General features: G+C 43.7%; 1 protein-coding gene across 1 annotated transcript in view; it reads left to right on the top strand.

Annotated features, from left to right (window-relative positions):
• Positions 1–17,530, top strand: part of LOC124545053 (lachesin-like) — a 394,440-nt gene that overhangs the window by 327,925 nt on the left and 48,985 nt on the right. Inside the window, exon 8 of the mRNA XM_047123847.1 lies at positions 6,544–6,665. Coding sequence (XP_046979803.1) covers positions 6,544–6,632 — 89 coding nt within the window. The 3' untranslated portion in view covers positions 6,633–6,665. The remainder of the gene's footprint in view (positions 1–6,543; positions 6,666–17,530) is intronic.

Below are 17,530 nucleotides of genomic sequence, written 5' to 3'. Positions count from 1 at the left end.
CAACAACGTTTCACCAGGCAACGCCGGTGAACTGTTGTTTGTGTATGAGAAATCGGTTGGAAACTTTCCTCATGTCTCTACAAAAGAAGATGATGAACTGAAAATACATAGGAGAGGCAACTATTAGAGCAAAATCTACATGGGACTCTGCACACGATGAACCTCGCAAAACTAGAAATTTGTAAATCCAATATCAGTCAATTACTGTCTATCCCATTCCTATCAAATAAATAGGAAACATTATCAAAATAACAGCACTAGGATGTCACTTCAAATGAAAATACAAATTTGAATCCCGCAGGCTTCTCTGCAGAAATAGCTTTTTTTGGTTTTTAATTAGTTCCGCCGTCGACCTTGCCTGTACCCTCTTGAACCTTCCGCATATCTCACTTCACAATAGTTGGCAATACTTAAGTAACTTTTACGGATCAATTAGTCCTTCGTCTGCTTTTAGAAATTAACTTTATATAGAAGCTCCTTTTGGATTAAGATCAATTTGACAATAAAAATATCCTTTTCCATTTTCTACATGCAGAACAGACAATTCATAATTCGTTCGAAAATAACTTTACGGATTTCAGCTACCTACATACTTCGAGCATAAGTAAAACATTTAACTTCCAGTAAAACGATGTTTGGCCCCTCTTTTTCTGGTCTTAAGTTCCGGATGCTGAGAATCATTGAGTAGGGCATGGACAGCTAACCACACAGAGTCTCGCCTTCAACCTATTGATCTTCGGTGAGCGTGTCAATTGACCACTCCCTCGCAAACGTCTACTACCGAAGGCCTTCTCTTCTTGAATAGATACTGGCAAACCACGCGCGTCAGGAATACACCAGGAACGGTCGATCGCATTCCAAATGGCACGTGGGCCGCGCACAAACGCTTGTGTGCAAGCGGAAAGACACTCTGATCTCTCGGCTATTTCGAGACTAAGTCCTCTACATATAAACACTCCGAAATAAGGTACATTTTTTTTTCTTCCGTTCGATAATCTACCCTTTCGGAACTATCCGAAAACAATGTCTACAGTAGCTTTCTTCAGGTTTGTAAACCAAATTCGTTTTGCGTATACAAAAAAATCTCTGGGCTACAATATCACTCAACTGCTCCTAAACATGTTACACATTATCTGTCTCTTTCAATATACTTTAGCACAAATGATCCAAATACGACATCAGTAACAACAAAAGCTTAAGTTATCCTATGTTGTTTTTTTTTCAGCGGCTACACCATACACAGCGGCGACAGGCAAAACGAATAGCACACGCAGAACTGGTGTCGTTAACAGCAAGAAAACACATCTCCCATGAATTTATCGCCGTTCGTTTCGTGATGGACTACCAATTACCAGAGAACCGTGTAAACCACGAACAGTCTACCTTAAATTGCCCCCCCCCCCCCCCCTCTTAGTGCCAAAAAAAAAAAATGAAAGAATTTGAGGATGGTGTCTTATGACACCGTTAGCCAGGCAATTGTATTGAAACACACACACCCATCTGACAGTCAGCCAAGTCATTGTTATTGAAGAATCAGCTTATAATCGCCTTGCTGCTCATTTTCGTAAATGTCTGATAAATTTTCTCCAGTTGCTCATTCAGAGTATCATAGACAGGACTAATTATCTAAAGTATTATTTTGCCTCTGTATGACTACGATTCACCCCTGACGTCGTTATAAAGTATGCCCTTTCGCAGAAGAACTTGTCTTAGAGGATTCTGAAAAGGAAACTGTGTTAGGCTTTAAAGTCTCCTCGGTACAGATCGTGTATCATAATTAATGGAGTCAACGCATGCAGCTGAAGGTACACCACACTAGAATTTAAAAAAACTAGTAAACATGGGCTCTAAAAACGCATACCTCAAGAGCTATGCGCACTTGCTCCATAGAAGAGATGTGCTTCACAGTAGCGAAGATGAAGAAGTGCTCATAGCTCTTAAGGTGTGCGTTTCAGAGCACATGTTTACTGGACATCTTTTTCTATTTTTGTCCATACTAACACTTCTCAAAATATGTGAAGCAGAGAGCTTGCACTAGACCAAATTACTTCCACAGCATCGAAGACGAAGCAGAGCTGGTAGCTCTTAGGATATGCGTCTTAGAGACCATCTGAGACTTTGAGAAGTTGTGCCTGTAGGAGGTGCACGTGCTCGAAAAAAAAAATTAAGAGGAAGTTATTCAACAGTCAGATTTACATTTGTGTTCTTAAAAATAAAAAATAAAAATCTTAGCTTTCGAATCTAGTTATTATTGTGATCTGAATGGTAGAACGAGTATTGTATGTCCTTCACCCAAAATACAAATCAGTGGAACAATGACTGAAATGTAATGCATACACAACGCTTTTCGGGGTGAGCTTGAAAAGGAGCAATTGATTTTCATTTACATATCGATGTTAGGCAATGAAAACCTCTAAACTCCAGTTCGTTAAATTTTGCAGAACCGGTTTCTTAAAAAATATATAAAGTGATACAGTACAACACTTACTGCTCAATAGATAGTACTATAACGGGAAAAGCCAAATACAACACTATACTGCGCCGTTTGTTATGCTGACACAACGTGTATTACCAATATGTCATTACGTTGCAGTAGTAAATGTTACACCCTGGGAGAATTTAAGTAAACTGACCGTGAGTTACCTAATGGATTTGGATTATCGAACCTGAATTTAATATAACAGTAGAAACCAGATAGCTAAAGATTGAAATTTGGAAAATATCTTAAGTAGGCAAGTTTACCTAAATAAAATACGGTCGCCAGCCTAATTAGTCATAGTAATATAAACAGTACTTTTAAAGAATCTGTATTGAATTTTGGTAAAGGAAAGCTAGCATTACTTCTTCCCCAGAGAAATGCAATGAAACTCTACTCTAATCAGATAAGTGATACAGTGAACACCAGCAGTTATAAATAGTATATGCAAGTTCTCACAGAAACAGTTAACAGCATATTTCTTCCCAATAGTAATTACTTTGTTATATATGAATTATGTGATCACCAAAAGTTATGAAAGTAAAAAATCAAACTATGTAGAAATGTACATGGCCTTAGTCCTATTCCAACAGTTACTTTCCAAATAATGCAAACATAATTAAAAGTCACTTGCAATAGGATTTTTACACTCATTAAGAAGTAATATCGTGCATTTTCAACTAGAAGAAATATTGTTTCTATTTTTATGGATAAGGGCAATTACAATAACTTTTTCTTCAATAAACAAAATTGTTGTTAGGGACTCTCAAACTGGCTTTCCAAATTTCATCACACAAAATACACAAAATTCAAAATTAATTTCAACTGCAGTTATTATATTCATTATTCAAGCAGGTTTATTCATTTTAAGTAACTCAAAATTGGGGACCCTTAAACTGTCCAATACCATAAAGCAAACTAAACACACTTTTCTGAGACCATTTGTAAGATGAAAATTTAGGTATTACTCTTTCACAAATTTCACTCACCTTGCAGGACTTTTAAAACAGTTAATGCCGGTGATCTTTTATACAGGATCTCAAGTGTGACTTTAAATGCATTTTACTCTAACTAACCTCAAAATAACGTGCTTCTTTTTGCCATTAGCACAACCAGCAATTGTCACTGACAGAATTAAATGCAGTTAATCTTTGAAGAACAAATACTTTGAATTAAAGCAAATCAAACATTATGGAGGTTTTCAGAAATGCAATGTTAACAACCTCCCTTGATTTCAATGAAACCCACAGTATTTCTATATATCTTTTTGCATTCAGAATTACGCAAATAAACAAATATTCATTTTCATCAGTTTTTAAAACAGACGATTGTCGGATGTCAGTATTTATGTGGAGTGGATCCTAAGAGGTATCGTGAGAGAAACCAAATCAAGGATCGGACACAAGTTTCACATAATTTGCCTGATTATTGCAAATTAAACAACACTTAAATGTACTGACCTCTTATAACTGCCAAAGTGATTGCACAATATCGGTGGCGAGTGCATAACGGCTTCTGGTCTCTCCTCTGGATGTAATTGGCTCTATTGTCTTCTTCTTGGCGACGACATTTCCAACATTAGAGCCTTTTCCATTGATAAAGCCCAATTTTATAGCCGTGCACACATCCGAGGCCTTTCCGTATTAATCCATGTACTGGATGCCATCCTCGGCACTTGCGCAGTTCACTATATTGCTGCTCAGACCAGACTTGTCCAGTGGCTAGCTGCCGACTGACTGGGCTCTCTCACTTGGCGCCCAGACTGAGCTCCACAGCCACCTTTTAGCCCGCGCCAACCACTTTTTGGCGCGTGCCAACTCACTTCCGTTGCAAATGGGAAATACTGTAACTTTTCATTTTATTCACTGCAAGTCCCTAGGTATGAACCAGCTTGTATATATCTGTAAATAAATATCTTTTTAAAAAATCTTAATATTTAAGTACATAACATGTCAACACAAAAGCCACATAATTATATAACATTTTCCTCTAATTAATACAAAGAATTTAAATAGTAAAGCGAAAGCATTTTACACAACTTTCCACTTCATTACAATAGGTCAAAGATATTATATAGTGAAAAATACATACTTGACACTGAACAGAATTAATCAGTACAAATATTTACAGTATCAATTACGGTGTTACAACAGGTAATGTTGCTACATGTGTTCGGAAATTCCCGTTACAGGCTTCTAGGACTTGTAGAGGGGAGTGAGTACATAACATTTTGATTAGGAAGCCATGTCCAGAAACGTACCATTTCCGTTCTACGATGGTTTCAATTCAGTTGTTTAACTCATCTAATTCTGCTTAAGGCATTGAATCATGTGTGACGCAGTAAAATTACTACGTAACAATATAAAAGGAAACATTCATTTATCATTTAAGCACATTTGTTTGTATTAACATTTAAACATAACGTTCAGTACGTATGGTATGCTGGGTTCTTTTCTGTTTTAGAATAATTGAAACACATAATGTTTAAGGGTTAACACAAACAATTGTGCTTAAGTAATAAATGGATGTTTCGTTTGTTTCCTTTCGGATTGTTACCTAATAATTTTACGGTGTCAAGCCTAATCCAATTCCTCAAGCAAGGGTAGATGAGTTTCATATCTGAATTTAAACTGTCCTAGAACGGAAACGAAACGCTTCCGGACACAGGTTCCTATATAAAATGTTATGAGCTCTGTCCTCTCTACAAGTCTGAGAAATTTGTAACGGGAATTTCCGAACGCCCTGTATATTAGTATTTTAGTTACGTACAGACTGGAGAAATCTACGCACTTTCAAAGCATCAACGTATGCCATCTTTCGGTGGGACACTATATGCTGAAAGTGAAGTCTCTTTTCCGATATACTTGGTATACGTAGCACTGATTGTGAGTGACATGCTTCAGTGTTATTCATCTTTCGGGTTGTTTCGTGAAGATCAAACAGCCACCTAGGATTTGCTCGTTTCTTATTATTCACAGTAGCTACATCCGTATATGTCTCCAATATGTGCTACCCACTAGCAGCTGGAGCTAGAACTACGTCATATGTTTCAAATCTTAGCCTTTAGATGAGCAAACGTAGGAGCCATTTTGGCAATGGCTGCACGATTGTCTTTGTTTTCAAATTATGATTCAATTCGTCACTATAACACATGTTTTGTGTATGGATTAGGTGCAAAATCTGTCCTGCTCAATTTTATATCCTGTATATTGCGATAATAATTAAATTTATGTATTTATTTTCGTTGTTAATATCGTGGTTCCTTTTGAAACCACTGTGGATCTAAGGCAACATGACTAGCTGTGACATATTGTTGTATTTCCAGTTTCAGACAATGCACTCTCGCAGAATAAAGGAAAATTTTCGGGTGCCTTTTGGAAGTGATTTTTTTTTTTTTTTTTTTTTTTTTTTTTTTGTTGCCGACTCAGACATTGACAGATGTGTTAGCTGAAGACAATTATCTAGATTTAGGGCAGTGTGCTATAACAACAAATAGTATTCCAGAATAATCAGAAAGTCCTGGACGTCCAAGTACATCATTCGAACCATTAGCAAAAAATATGTAAAATTGTTGTTCCAGTTGAGAAACATATAACAAAGCAAAAGCATCTACCAATACATGGAGCCTCAAGACACTGTGCACACTGTAGCACAAAGAAAGAACCTCACAGAATTAAATGGGTACTCTCTGTCAAGTAGCCCTATGCCTATCCACAAAGGAACAGCATTGTATCTTGCCACCAATAGTAATGACATTTCATGCACAGTGGTTCCATTTGAAACCACTCATACGTCAATTAACGTATTAACGCTTGTTTCTCACATTGTTCTGCCTTAATTTATATCTAATAATCTAATACAAAAAGGATGATTCAAAACACCTGATTTTTAATATTTCGGCTCTGAAATACAGAATCTGAAGAAACTGCGCGATATTGAGTGGGATGTTTACTGTAGCCTTCCTGCACAACTTCAACTTTTACGTTGTGCATTGACATACTTTGCAAATTGTGCCGTGTTGGCGACGTGTGACGCTGCCAGCAGTGGTGTGGTGTGTCTTTGCGCAGGTGACTGGCGCCAGTCGCAGCCGTCTGGCGCCGCGCTGCTGCTGGGGTCTCCGCTGCTGGCGATGCTGGCCGTCCGCTGCCTGCACTGAAACCGCACCATCACCAGCGTTGCGTCACTGCAGGTAATATCATACCCTAGCGCCACAATGCAGGTGGCATACAGGCAAGACCATCAGAAACGAGTAGCTGTATTACGAAACAGAGATCGTGTGAAACACATCTCGTTATGTTCGTCTATGAATGACACAGCGCCGTAGACATCGACGATAAAGTTGATGCGGTGTTCCTTGACTTCCGAAATGCATTTATTGGAGTTCAGCACAGTAGCTTAGCGAACAAAATACGAACTTAGTGAGTATCGGACTTCCTGGACAGACAACACACAAAAAGTAAGAATGCAAAGCCCCGCAGCAGTATCATCGAATAATTGTCCTCGGACTTCTAGCCGCGTCAAGTGATTAAAACGCGACGAGCTTTCGACTTGACACTCCTTGGTCATTGTCAAATGGAATGACTGTTGATGAGTTGCTAGTGCTTCCTTACGTCCTCTAACCGCCTGCTGTGACGTCACTGATGCTCACGCCAGGAAAAAAATTAGAATACCTGGAAAGACGACGTAGATTTTTATCCGATGATGGCATATGTCACCTGGGAGATAGTACATCTACATCTACATCCATACTCCGCAAGCCACCTGACGGTGTGTGGCGCTGGGTACCTTGAGTACCTCTATCAGTTCACCCTTCTATTCCAGTCTCGTATTGTTCGTGGAAAGAAGGATTGTCGGTATGCCTCTATGTGGGCTCTAATCTCTCTGATTTTATCCTCATGGCCTCTTCGCGAGATATACGTAGGAGGGAGCAATATACTGCTTGACTCCTCGGTGTTTTCGAAACTTCAACAAAAGCCCATACCGAGTTACTGAGCGTCTCTCCTGCAGAGTATTCCACTGGAGTTTATCTATCATCTCCGTAACGCTTCCGCGATTACTAAATGATCCTGTAACGAAGCGCGCTGCTCTCCGTTGGATCTTCTCTATCTCTTCTATCAACCCTATCTGGTACGGATCCCACACTGCTGAGCAGTATTCAAGCAGTGGGCGAACAAGCATACTGTAACCTACTTCCTTTGTTTTCGGATTGCATTTCCTTAGGATTCCTCCAATGAATCTCAGTCTGGCATCTGCTTTACCGGCGATCAACTTTATATGATCATTCCATTTTAAATCACTCCTAATGCGCACTCCCAGATAATTTATGGAATTAACTCCTTCCAGTTGCTGACCTGCTATATTGTAGCTAAATGGTATGGGATCTTTCTTTCTATGTATTCGCAGCACATGGTAGATGTACTGATTAAGATTTCAACGTCGTCTGCCAACAGATAGGGTAATGGTATAGCAAACAGAGCGCTGTCTGTGTCTACCCTTTAACAGGAAATGCTCAGAACCAAAAGGCTCAGTGTGGTGCAGACCTGTGAAGCAAGCAAGTAATCGTGCCACGGAGACACACTCATGCTTCCTATAGCCGACTGACTGAGTTCGAAAGGAGTCAAATTTTGGCCTTCCGATTGGTGAAATGGTCCTTTCGGAGAATTGTCACGTAAGATGGATGTGCTGTGTCAGCTGTGAAACGATGTTGGTATCAGTGATCACTCTAAAGTTCTCAAGCCCGTAGACGAGATTCTGAACGTCCATGCAGCACAGTCGCCCGCCAGGTTCGCCGTATTGTAAGGGAAGCAGTGGCAGAGAGTACAGCTACCACAACACAGATAAGAGGGCGTGTGAGCCCAAACGTGTCAACACGAACTGTTGTGAACCAGTTATTAGCTGTGAGACTACGGGCACGCACACTTCGAGCGCGTCTTCCACTCACACCACAGCATCGACGTGCACAGCTCGACTGGTGCTGTCAGAGGATCACTTGGAAGATAGGTTCGTGCGCCGTGGTCTGCAGCGAGGAAAGCATATTCTGCCTGCAAGCAAGTGATCATTGTTTGCGTGTATGATGTAGACTTGTTGAGCACGCCGTGGTCTTCGGCGATGAAAGCAGATTCTTTCTGTACGCAAGGCATGCACGTAAACGCTGGTCGTTTGCATGTGCGACATAGACCTGGTGAGCACTGTTTCGTAGAGTGAATTGTCCAAGACACACTGGCCACATCCCAACCCCTATGGTCTGGGATGCGATAAGCCACAACACCTGTTCACCTTTGGTGTTTCTAGAGGGGGCGTTAACAGCAAGTTCAAAATGGTTCAAATGGCTCTAAGCACTATGGGACTTAAAATTTGAGGTCATCAGTCCCCTATGCTTAGAACTACTTAAACCTAACTAGCCCAAGGACATCACACACATCCACGCCCGAGGCAAGATTCGAACCTGCGACCGTAGCAACAGCGCGGTTCCGGACTGAAGCGTCTAGAACCGCTCGGCCACAACCGCCGGCTTTAGACTCGTTATTCTGCTGTTCTTACAACAGGAAGGTGATGTGTTGTCCCACCAGCATAATGCTCCCCCACACATTGGCCGTGAAATTCAACGTGTTGTGCAAGACGCTCGGCTACTTCCCTCGCCAGCATTATTTTCGGAATTGCCTCCAATTGCGTAAGTGTGGGATATGAAGTGACGAGAAGTGACTCGTGTGACTCGTCAGCCGCCATCTGTTATAGAACTACGCGTTCAGGTCGAACAGGCGTGGCTTAACGTATCGCATGACAGTATTCGCCATCTGTGCGATCGACTGAATGCCGGAGACAGCGCCTGCATTGCACCAGTGAAGGCTACACTGCGTACTATCTGGGCGCTTCAACATGGCGCGATACCTGGTACCTCAGAGTCGCTTGTACTATTGATCTGTAAATGTAATCATTTCGTGCACTCTAAGTGCACTGTTGCAACAATAAATCTTGAGTGAATTGGAAACCTCTAAAAGGCGTATTATTATTTTTTTTTTTTTTTTTCCAGCAGTGTATATGGGCCTGAGTTGGTTTTGCGTTCGATACGCCCTCTTCAACTGAACAATCACTGGATCCCACGCCGCACTGACCTGCAGGTCTCATTTTCTATACTACTGGCCATTAAAATTGCTACACCAAGAAGAAATGCAGATGATAAACGGGTATTCATTGGACAAATATATTATACTAGAACTAAAATGTGATCACATTTTCACGCAAATGGTTCAAATGGCTCTGAGCACTATGGGACTCAACTCCTGTGGTCATAAGTCCCCTAGAACTTAGAACTACTTAAACCTAACTAATCCTAAGGACATCACACACATCCATGGCCGAGGCAGGATTCGAACCTGCGACCTTAGCGATTTTCACGCAATTTGGGTGCATAGATCCTGAGAAATCAGTACCCAGAACAACCACCTCTGGCCGTAATAACGGCCTTGATACACCTTGGCATTGAGTCAAACAGAGCTTGGATGGCGTGTTCAGGTACAGCTGCCTATGCAGCTTCAACACGATACCACAGTTCATCAAGAGTAGTGACTGGCGTATTGAGACGAGCCAGTTGCTCGGCCACCATTGACCAGACGATTCCAATTGGTGAGAGATCTGGAGAATGTGCTGCCCAGGGCAGCAGTCGAACATTTTCTGTATCCTGAAAGGCCCGTACAGGACCTGCAACATGCGGTCGTGCATTATGCTGCTGAAATGTAGGGTTTCGCAGGGATCGAATGAAGGGTAGAGCCACGAGTCGTAACACATCTGAAATGTAACGTCCACTGTTCAAAGTGCCGTCAATGCGAACAAGAGGTGACCGAGACGTGTAACCAATGGCAGCCCATACCGTCAGGCCGGGTGATACACCAGTATGGCGATGACGAATACACGTTTCCAATGAGTGTTCACCGCGATGTCGCCAAACGCGGATGTGACCATCATGATGCTGTAAACAGAACCTGGATTCATTCGAAAAAATGACGTTTTACCATTCGTGCACCCGGGTTCGTCGTTGAGTACACCATCGCTGGAGCTCCTGTTTGTGAGGTAGCGTCAAGGGTAACCGCAGCCATGGTCTCCGAGCTGATAGTCAATGCTGCTGCAAACGTCGTCGAACTGATCGTGCAGATGGTTGTTGTCTTGCAAACGTCCCCATCTGTTGACTCACGGATCGAGACGTGGCTGCACGATCCGTTACTGCCACGCGGATAAGATGCCTATCATCTCGACTGCTAGTGATACGAGGCCGTTGGGATCCAGCACGGCGCCGTTCCGTATTACCCTCCTGAACCCACCGATTCCATATTGTGCTAACAGTCATTGGCTCTCGACCAACGCGAGCAGCAATGTTTGCGAAAGCAAAGAGAGCTTCACTGCAAATTTAAACGCAGCCAAAACCTCTCAGGCAAACAGAAGCTAAACGATGTCCAAGTTAGCGTGAGGAGAGCTATGCGTGAAGCGTTCAGTGAATTCGAAAGTAAAATTCTATGTACCGACTTGACAGAAAATCCTAGGAAGTTCTGGTCTTACGCTAAATCAGTAAGTGGATCGAAACAGCATATCCAGACACTCTGGGATGATAATGGCATTGAAACAGAGGATGAAACGCGCTAAACTGAAATACTAAACACCTTTTTCCAAAGCTGTTTCACAGAGGAAGACCGCACTGCAGATCCTTCTCTAAATCCTCGCACGAATGAAAAAATGGCTGACATCGAAATAAGTGTCCATGGACTAGAAAAGCAACTGAAATCACTCAACAGAGGAAAGTCCACTGGACCTGACGGGATACCAGCTCGATTCTACACAGAGTACGCGAAAGAACTTGCCCCCCTTCTAACAGCCGTGTACCGGAAGTCTCTAGAGGAACGGAAGGTTCCAAATGATTGGAAAAGAGCACAGGTAGTTCCAGTTTTCCAGAAGGGTCGTCGAGCAGATGCGCAAAACTATAAGCCTATATCTCTGACATCGACCTGTTGTAGAATTTCAGAACATGTTTCTTGCTCGCTTATCATGTCATTTCTGGAAACCCAGAATCTACTATGTAGGAATCAACATGAATTCCGGAAACAGCGATCGTGTGAGGCCCAACTCGCTTTATTTGTTGATGAGACCCAGAAAATGTTAGATACAGGCCCCCAGGTAGATGCTATTTTCCATGACTTCCGAAAGGCGTTCGATACAGTTCCGCACTGTTCCCTGATAAACAAAGTAAGAGCCTACGGAATATCAGACCAGCTGTGTGGCTGCATTGAAGAGTTTTTAGCAAACAGGACACAGCATGTTGTTCTCAATGGAGAGACGTCTACAGACGTTAAAGTAACCTCTGGCGTGCCACAGGGGAGTGTTATGGGACCATTGCTTTTCACAATATATATAAATGACCTAGTAGATAGTGTTGAAAGTTCATGCTGCTTTTCACGGATGATGCTGTAGTATACAGAGAAGTTGCAGCATTAGAAAATTGCAGCAAAATGCAGGAAGATCTGCAGCGGATAGGCACTTGGTGCAGGGAGTGGCAACTGACCCTTAACTTAGACAAATGTAATGTATTGCGAATACATAGAAAGAAGGATCCTTTATTGTATGATTATATGATAGCAGAACAAACACTGGTAGCAGTTACTTCTGTAAAATATCTGGGAGTATGCGTACGGAACGATTTGAAGTGGAATGGTCATATAAAATTAATTGTTGGCAAGGAAGGTGCCAGGTTGAGATTCATTGGGAGAGTCCTTAGAAAATGTAGTCCATCAACAAAGGAGGTGGCTTACAAAACACTCGTTTGACCTGTACTTGAATATTGTTCATCAGTGTGGGATCCGTACTAGGTCGGGTTGACGGAGGAGATACAGAAGATCCAAAGAAGAGCGGCGCGTTTCGTCACAGGGTTATTTGGTAAGCCTGATAGCGTTATAGAGATGTTTAGCAAACTCAAGTGGCAGACTCTGCAAGAGAGGCGCTCTGCATCGCGGTGTAGCTTGCTGCCCAGGTTTCGAGAGTGTGCGTTTCTGGATGAGGTATAGAATAAATTGCTTCCCCCTACTTATACCTCCCGAGGAAATCACGAATGTAATATTAGAGAGATTCGAGCGCGCACGGAGGCTTTCCGGCAGTCGTTCTTCCCGCGAACCATACGCGACTGGAACAGGAAAGATAGGTAATGACAGTGGCACGTAAAGTGCCCTCCGCCACATACCGTTGGGTGGCTTGCGGTGTATAAATGTAGATGTAGATACGATAAACCGTAATCGCGATAGGCTACAATCCGACCTTTATCAAAGTCGGAAACGTGATGGTACGCATTTCTCCTCCTCACACGAGGCATCACAACAACGTTTCACCTGGCAACGCCGGTCAACTGCTATTTGTGTATGAGAAATAGGTTGGAAACTTCCCTCACGTCAGGACGTTGTAATTGTCGCCACCGGCGCCAACCTTGTGTGAATGCTCTGAAAAGCTAATCATTTGCACATCACAGCATCTTCTTCCTGTAGGTTAAATTTCGCGTCTGTGGACGATCATCTTCGTGGTGTAGCAATTTTAGTGGCCAGTAGTGGATTATGGATGTTCTCAGGGATTTTTTTATTTCGATGGCTTCCTTAATTACAGTCACAGAAGCAGTTTGTACGAGTAACGATAGAGTTTTCTTAAAATCTGATCCGATGAGCGTTTTCTAGAGCATGCTCAGCTAAAGTTGATTTTGCAGTGTAGCGTAGACTATTAAACAAAAAATGGTTCAAATGGCTCTGAGCACTATGGGACTTAACTTCTGAGGTCATCAGTCCCCTAGAACTCAGAACTACTTAAACCTAACCAACCTAAGGACATCACACACATCCATGCGCGAGGCAGGGTTCGAACCTGCGACCGTAGCGGTCGCGCGGTTCCAGATTGTAGCGCCTAGAACCGCTCGGCCACCCTGGCCAGCGACTATTAAACATCTAAGGCTACTTCCTGGGTTGTTGTACAGTGCGCACTGTTTGTCCGATGTCACATTGGCCACACTCAGACGATGCACTGCCCTTCCTCGACGTCCTCGTCCGCCGCAAATGAAGTGGATGACTTATCCACAGCGTTTACAGAAAAACTGTGTACGTCTGTCTGTACTTACATGCCATCAGCCATCGTCACCCGGCGCAGAAGCTCACTGTGTTACAGACATTGGCACATCGAGCGAGAACGATGTTAGTCACTTATTACCTGCACCATGAGCTGAGCTTCTTACGTAAGGAGTAGGTACTCGTGTGAGTGGCATGGTTGCACCCTAGGATGAACATTGGAATAACTGTTCATCTCTAAACTCAGCGCAGTCTATAAATGAAGTTATCTCACGCAAGCGTAGCAGTAAGACCATCGCCATGAAGCAGGAAAAGAAATTTGCTTCTTGCCGTTCTGTCGCTCCATGTCGGGCAAGATACTCTGCCTACTGAAAAGACACAATACAAATCGACCTTCAGATTTCCGTCAAAAATCCAGTATTTACAAAGACCAGTTAAAGACGCAGTAGGCCTCATAGCACCTAGGGTCTACAACACACCTTGCGACTGTGTCCAACCTTCCGTCGGACAAACAGTTCACACGGTAGACCAACGCAAGACGAAGCGTGAGAGTTTTTATTGCCTATGCTACCCAGAAAAATCTGCTGCAGCTGAACATGAGCTGACCTCTGTTGTGGTTTGCTCTAATTGCTTCTAGGATTGTGTAACTGAAGAAGCCATCGAAATAAAAATCACCGATAACACCCTTAATAGAGAAGGCGGTCTACAGCTCAGCGCGGCGTGGGATCTAGCGATCGTGAAGTTGAAGAGGGCGCCTCGAACGTGAAGCCTGCGATGCCCCTATACGGCAGTGTCCTGAACACCAGTGACGTCATACCCGTCCGCTAGAACTTATAAGGGTGTATCAGCAACCCATCAACAGTCATACCACCCAACAATGGCCAGGGAGTGCTTGGCCGAAAGCTCATGCATTTTAACCACTTGACGCGCACCGAAATCAGACATCTTTTTATTCAGGTCTGAACGTGTCCCCTTAATAGAATGAAATCGACAGATGTAAATGTATTTTCGAGACTGCCTCAAGGAAATGTTACAGAGTCGTTACTGTTTACAGTGTACACCGCAGGAAAAGAAAAATGCAACATCCTCAAGAACTGTGTTCAGTGGCACCAGGGTATAATGTTCGTATACTGAAAGGTTGTCGTGTTAGTGGTTCGATTGTCACTGTCATCGACGATTAGATAACGCTCAGGGCACTTGCCCGCGCGCCCTCTGTTTTTTTTCTGCAAACAGTAACTGTCCTGAGCTTAGAGGTGAACAGCGATCGCAACATTAATTCTATAGTGCAATCATGCTCATAAATTAAGGGTAATGCATATACATGGTGAAACAACGCTCTGGTGGGCGGTTTGCGGGTTTAAATCACCTCTGGGTATGACCAGGCGGTGCATTTGACCTGCGGTCGTCGCACGGTGGTGTTGGCAGCAGTCCACATACGCAGAGGTGTGTTGGTGCAGGTCAGAGTACGGTGCAGCGAGTAAGTGTGCAGATGTTTTCAGATGTGCTAATGGTGACTGTATTGACAATGGCTCAAAAAACACATATTGGTGACGTTATGAGGAGTAGAATACTAGGGCGACTGGAGGTTAGTCAAACACAGCAGGTCGTCGCACGGGCCTTCCGTGTGACACAAAGTGTGATCTCAAGATTGTGGCAACGATTCCAGCAGACAGAAAACGTTTCAAGGCGCTACAGTACGGGACGTCCACAGTGTACAACACCACACGAAGACCGATATCTCACCATCAGTGCCCATAGATGGTCATGGAGTACTGCAGGTAGCCTTGCTCGAGACCTTACTACAGTCACTAGAACAGTTGTCTCCACGGTCACAGTCTATAGACGACTGAACAGACATGGTTTATTCGTCCAAAGACCTGCAAGGTGCATTCCACTGACCCCTGGTCACAGGAGAACCCGTAAAGCCTGGTGTCAAGAACACAGTACACGGTCATTCGAACAGTGAACCCAGGTTATATTCACGGACGAGTCCAGGTATAGTCTGAACAATGATTCTCGCCGGGTTTTCATCTGGCGTGAACAAGGGACCAGAAACCAACCCCTTAATATCCTTGAAAGGGACCTGTATGGAGGTCATCGTTTGATGGTGTGGGGTGGGATTATGATTGGTGCACGTACACCCCTGCATGTCTTTGACAGAGGAACTGTAACAGGTCAGGTGTATTGGGACGTCATTTTGCACCAGTATGTCCACCTTTTCAGGGATGCAGTGGGTCCCACCTTCCTCCTGATGGATGATAACGCACGGTCCCACCGAGCTGCCATCGTGGAGGAGTACCTTGAAACAGAAGATATCAGGCGAATGGAGTGGCCTGTCTGTTCTCCAGACCTAAACCCCATAGAGCACGTCTGGGAAGCTCTAGTCCGGCGTATCGCTGCACATATTCAAACCCCTAGGACACTTCAAAAGCGCCGACAGGCACTGGTGAAAGAATGGGAGGCTACACCCCAGCAGCTGCTTGACCGCCTGCTCCAGAGTATTGCAACACGTTGTGCGGCCTGTGAACGTGTACATGGTGATCATATCCCATACTGATGTCGGGGTACATGCGCAGGGAACAGTGGCGGTTTGTAGCACATGTGTTTCGGGACGGTTTTCTCAACTTATCACCAATACCGTGGACTTACAGATCTGTGTCGTGTGTGTTCCCTTTGTGCCTATGCTATTAGCTCCAGTTTTATGTAGTGCCACGTTATGTGGCACCACATTCTGCAATTATGAGCATGAGTGTACAACCATACCCCGCCGACGAGTACGTATTCCCGTTGAACAACTGCAGCCATTTGGAACTGGTCGTATGGACACATCGACGGACTCCTGTAAATGTTGTGCACAATATGTCAGTGGCTTGCCGCTGCTTTCAGCAGTGGCTGGTGGAAAATTCGCACAGCTGTTGCGCAGCTTCTGGACGCCCCCGCAGTACAAACGGACATCAAGATCGACGCTTTGTTCGATCAGCGTAGTCCGACCGATCATCATTCAGGGAAGTAATTCGGGTACATATTACACCTGCTGTTTCACCGAGTACCATTTAAACCGCCTGCTTGCAGCAAGACTGAGATTACATGTGCCTCTGGACAGGCAGCCACCAACACCTCGACACCGCCAAGCACGGCTGCTCCGGTATCGTGAAAATGTCACTTGGACATCGCAGTGGCGCTTTGACGTCTTCTGTAAAGAATTTTCTGTCAATAAGTGAATGATGGGGGTACACGTGTACGGAGTAGACCTGTTATGGAGTGCATGCGCCCACAGCACGCAGCCCCCATCCTATTCTTTATGGTGAATTAAAACACTAGCTTACATTTGGTGTTTCTTCAGGGTAAAGTAATCAGTTCCCGCAACATATCACAGGTTGTTATCGCGGAGCTACTGCCAATTCTTCGACGGGAACGTGATGTGCCTTTTCAGCAGGACAACGCACGACAACATACGGCTTCTGCTACGCAATGTACTCTTCGTGGAATACAACAAACGCCCTGGCCAGAAAGAGCACTAGATATCTCGCCAATTGAATGATTATGGGACATGGTGAGGTGGAAACTTACTTGTCCTCCATAGCCGGCAGAACCACTGCCAAACTGCAAATAATGGCACTAGGTGCTTGGGACAATCTATCGTAAGATGCCATCCTGCATCTCTATGATCATCTGCATGTAATAATATACGCCGGCCTTGCCGCCAGAGGGGCTACACTTCGTACTGATGCGACAGTTCACTGTTGATATGTGCGTTTTATTTGGTCTGAAGTAGTTGTCAAGCACTTCTACAAAGACGAACTACCTGCCACATCACTTGTTAGTAGAATGAGCTTGCTGCATTTTTTTTCAACAGTGTAAAAGCCTGCAGTTAATTGCGCGTCTTCCTCGTTTGATATGTTAGCTTGCTCATATCCATTACTCCCTCATCCATGGGACAAGGCAGACAATGCCATTCCTTGCAGGAAGACTG

This window comes from Schistocerca americana, chromosome 1 (assembly GCF_021461395.2).
Source record: "Schistocerca americana isolate TAMUIC-IGC-003095 chromosome 1, iqSchAmer2.1, whole genome shotgun sequence".
In the NCBI taxonomy this organism is placed as follows: Eukaryota; Metazoa; Arthropoda; class Insecta; order Orthoptera; family Acrididae; genus Schistocerca; species Schistocerca americana.
The sequence above is the reverse complement of the archived record's forward strand: the minus strand, read 5'-3'. Positions and strand labels throughout refer to the sequence as shown.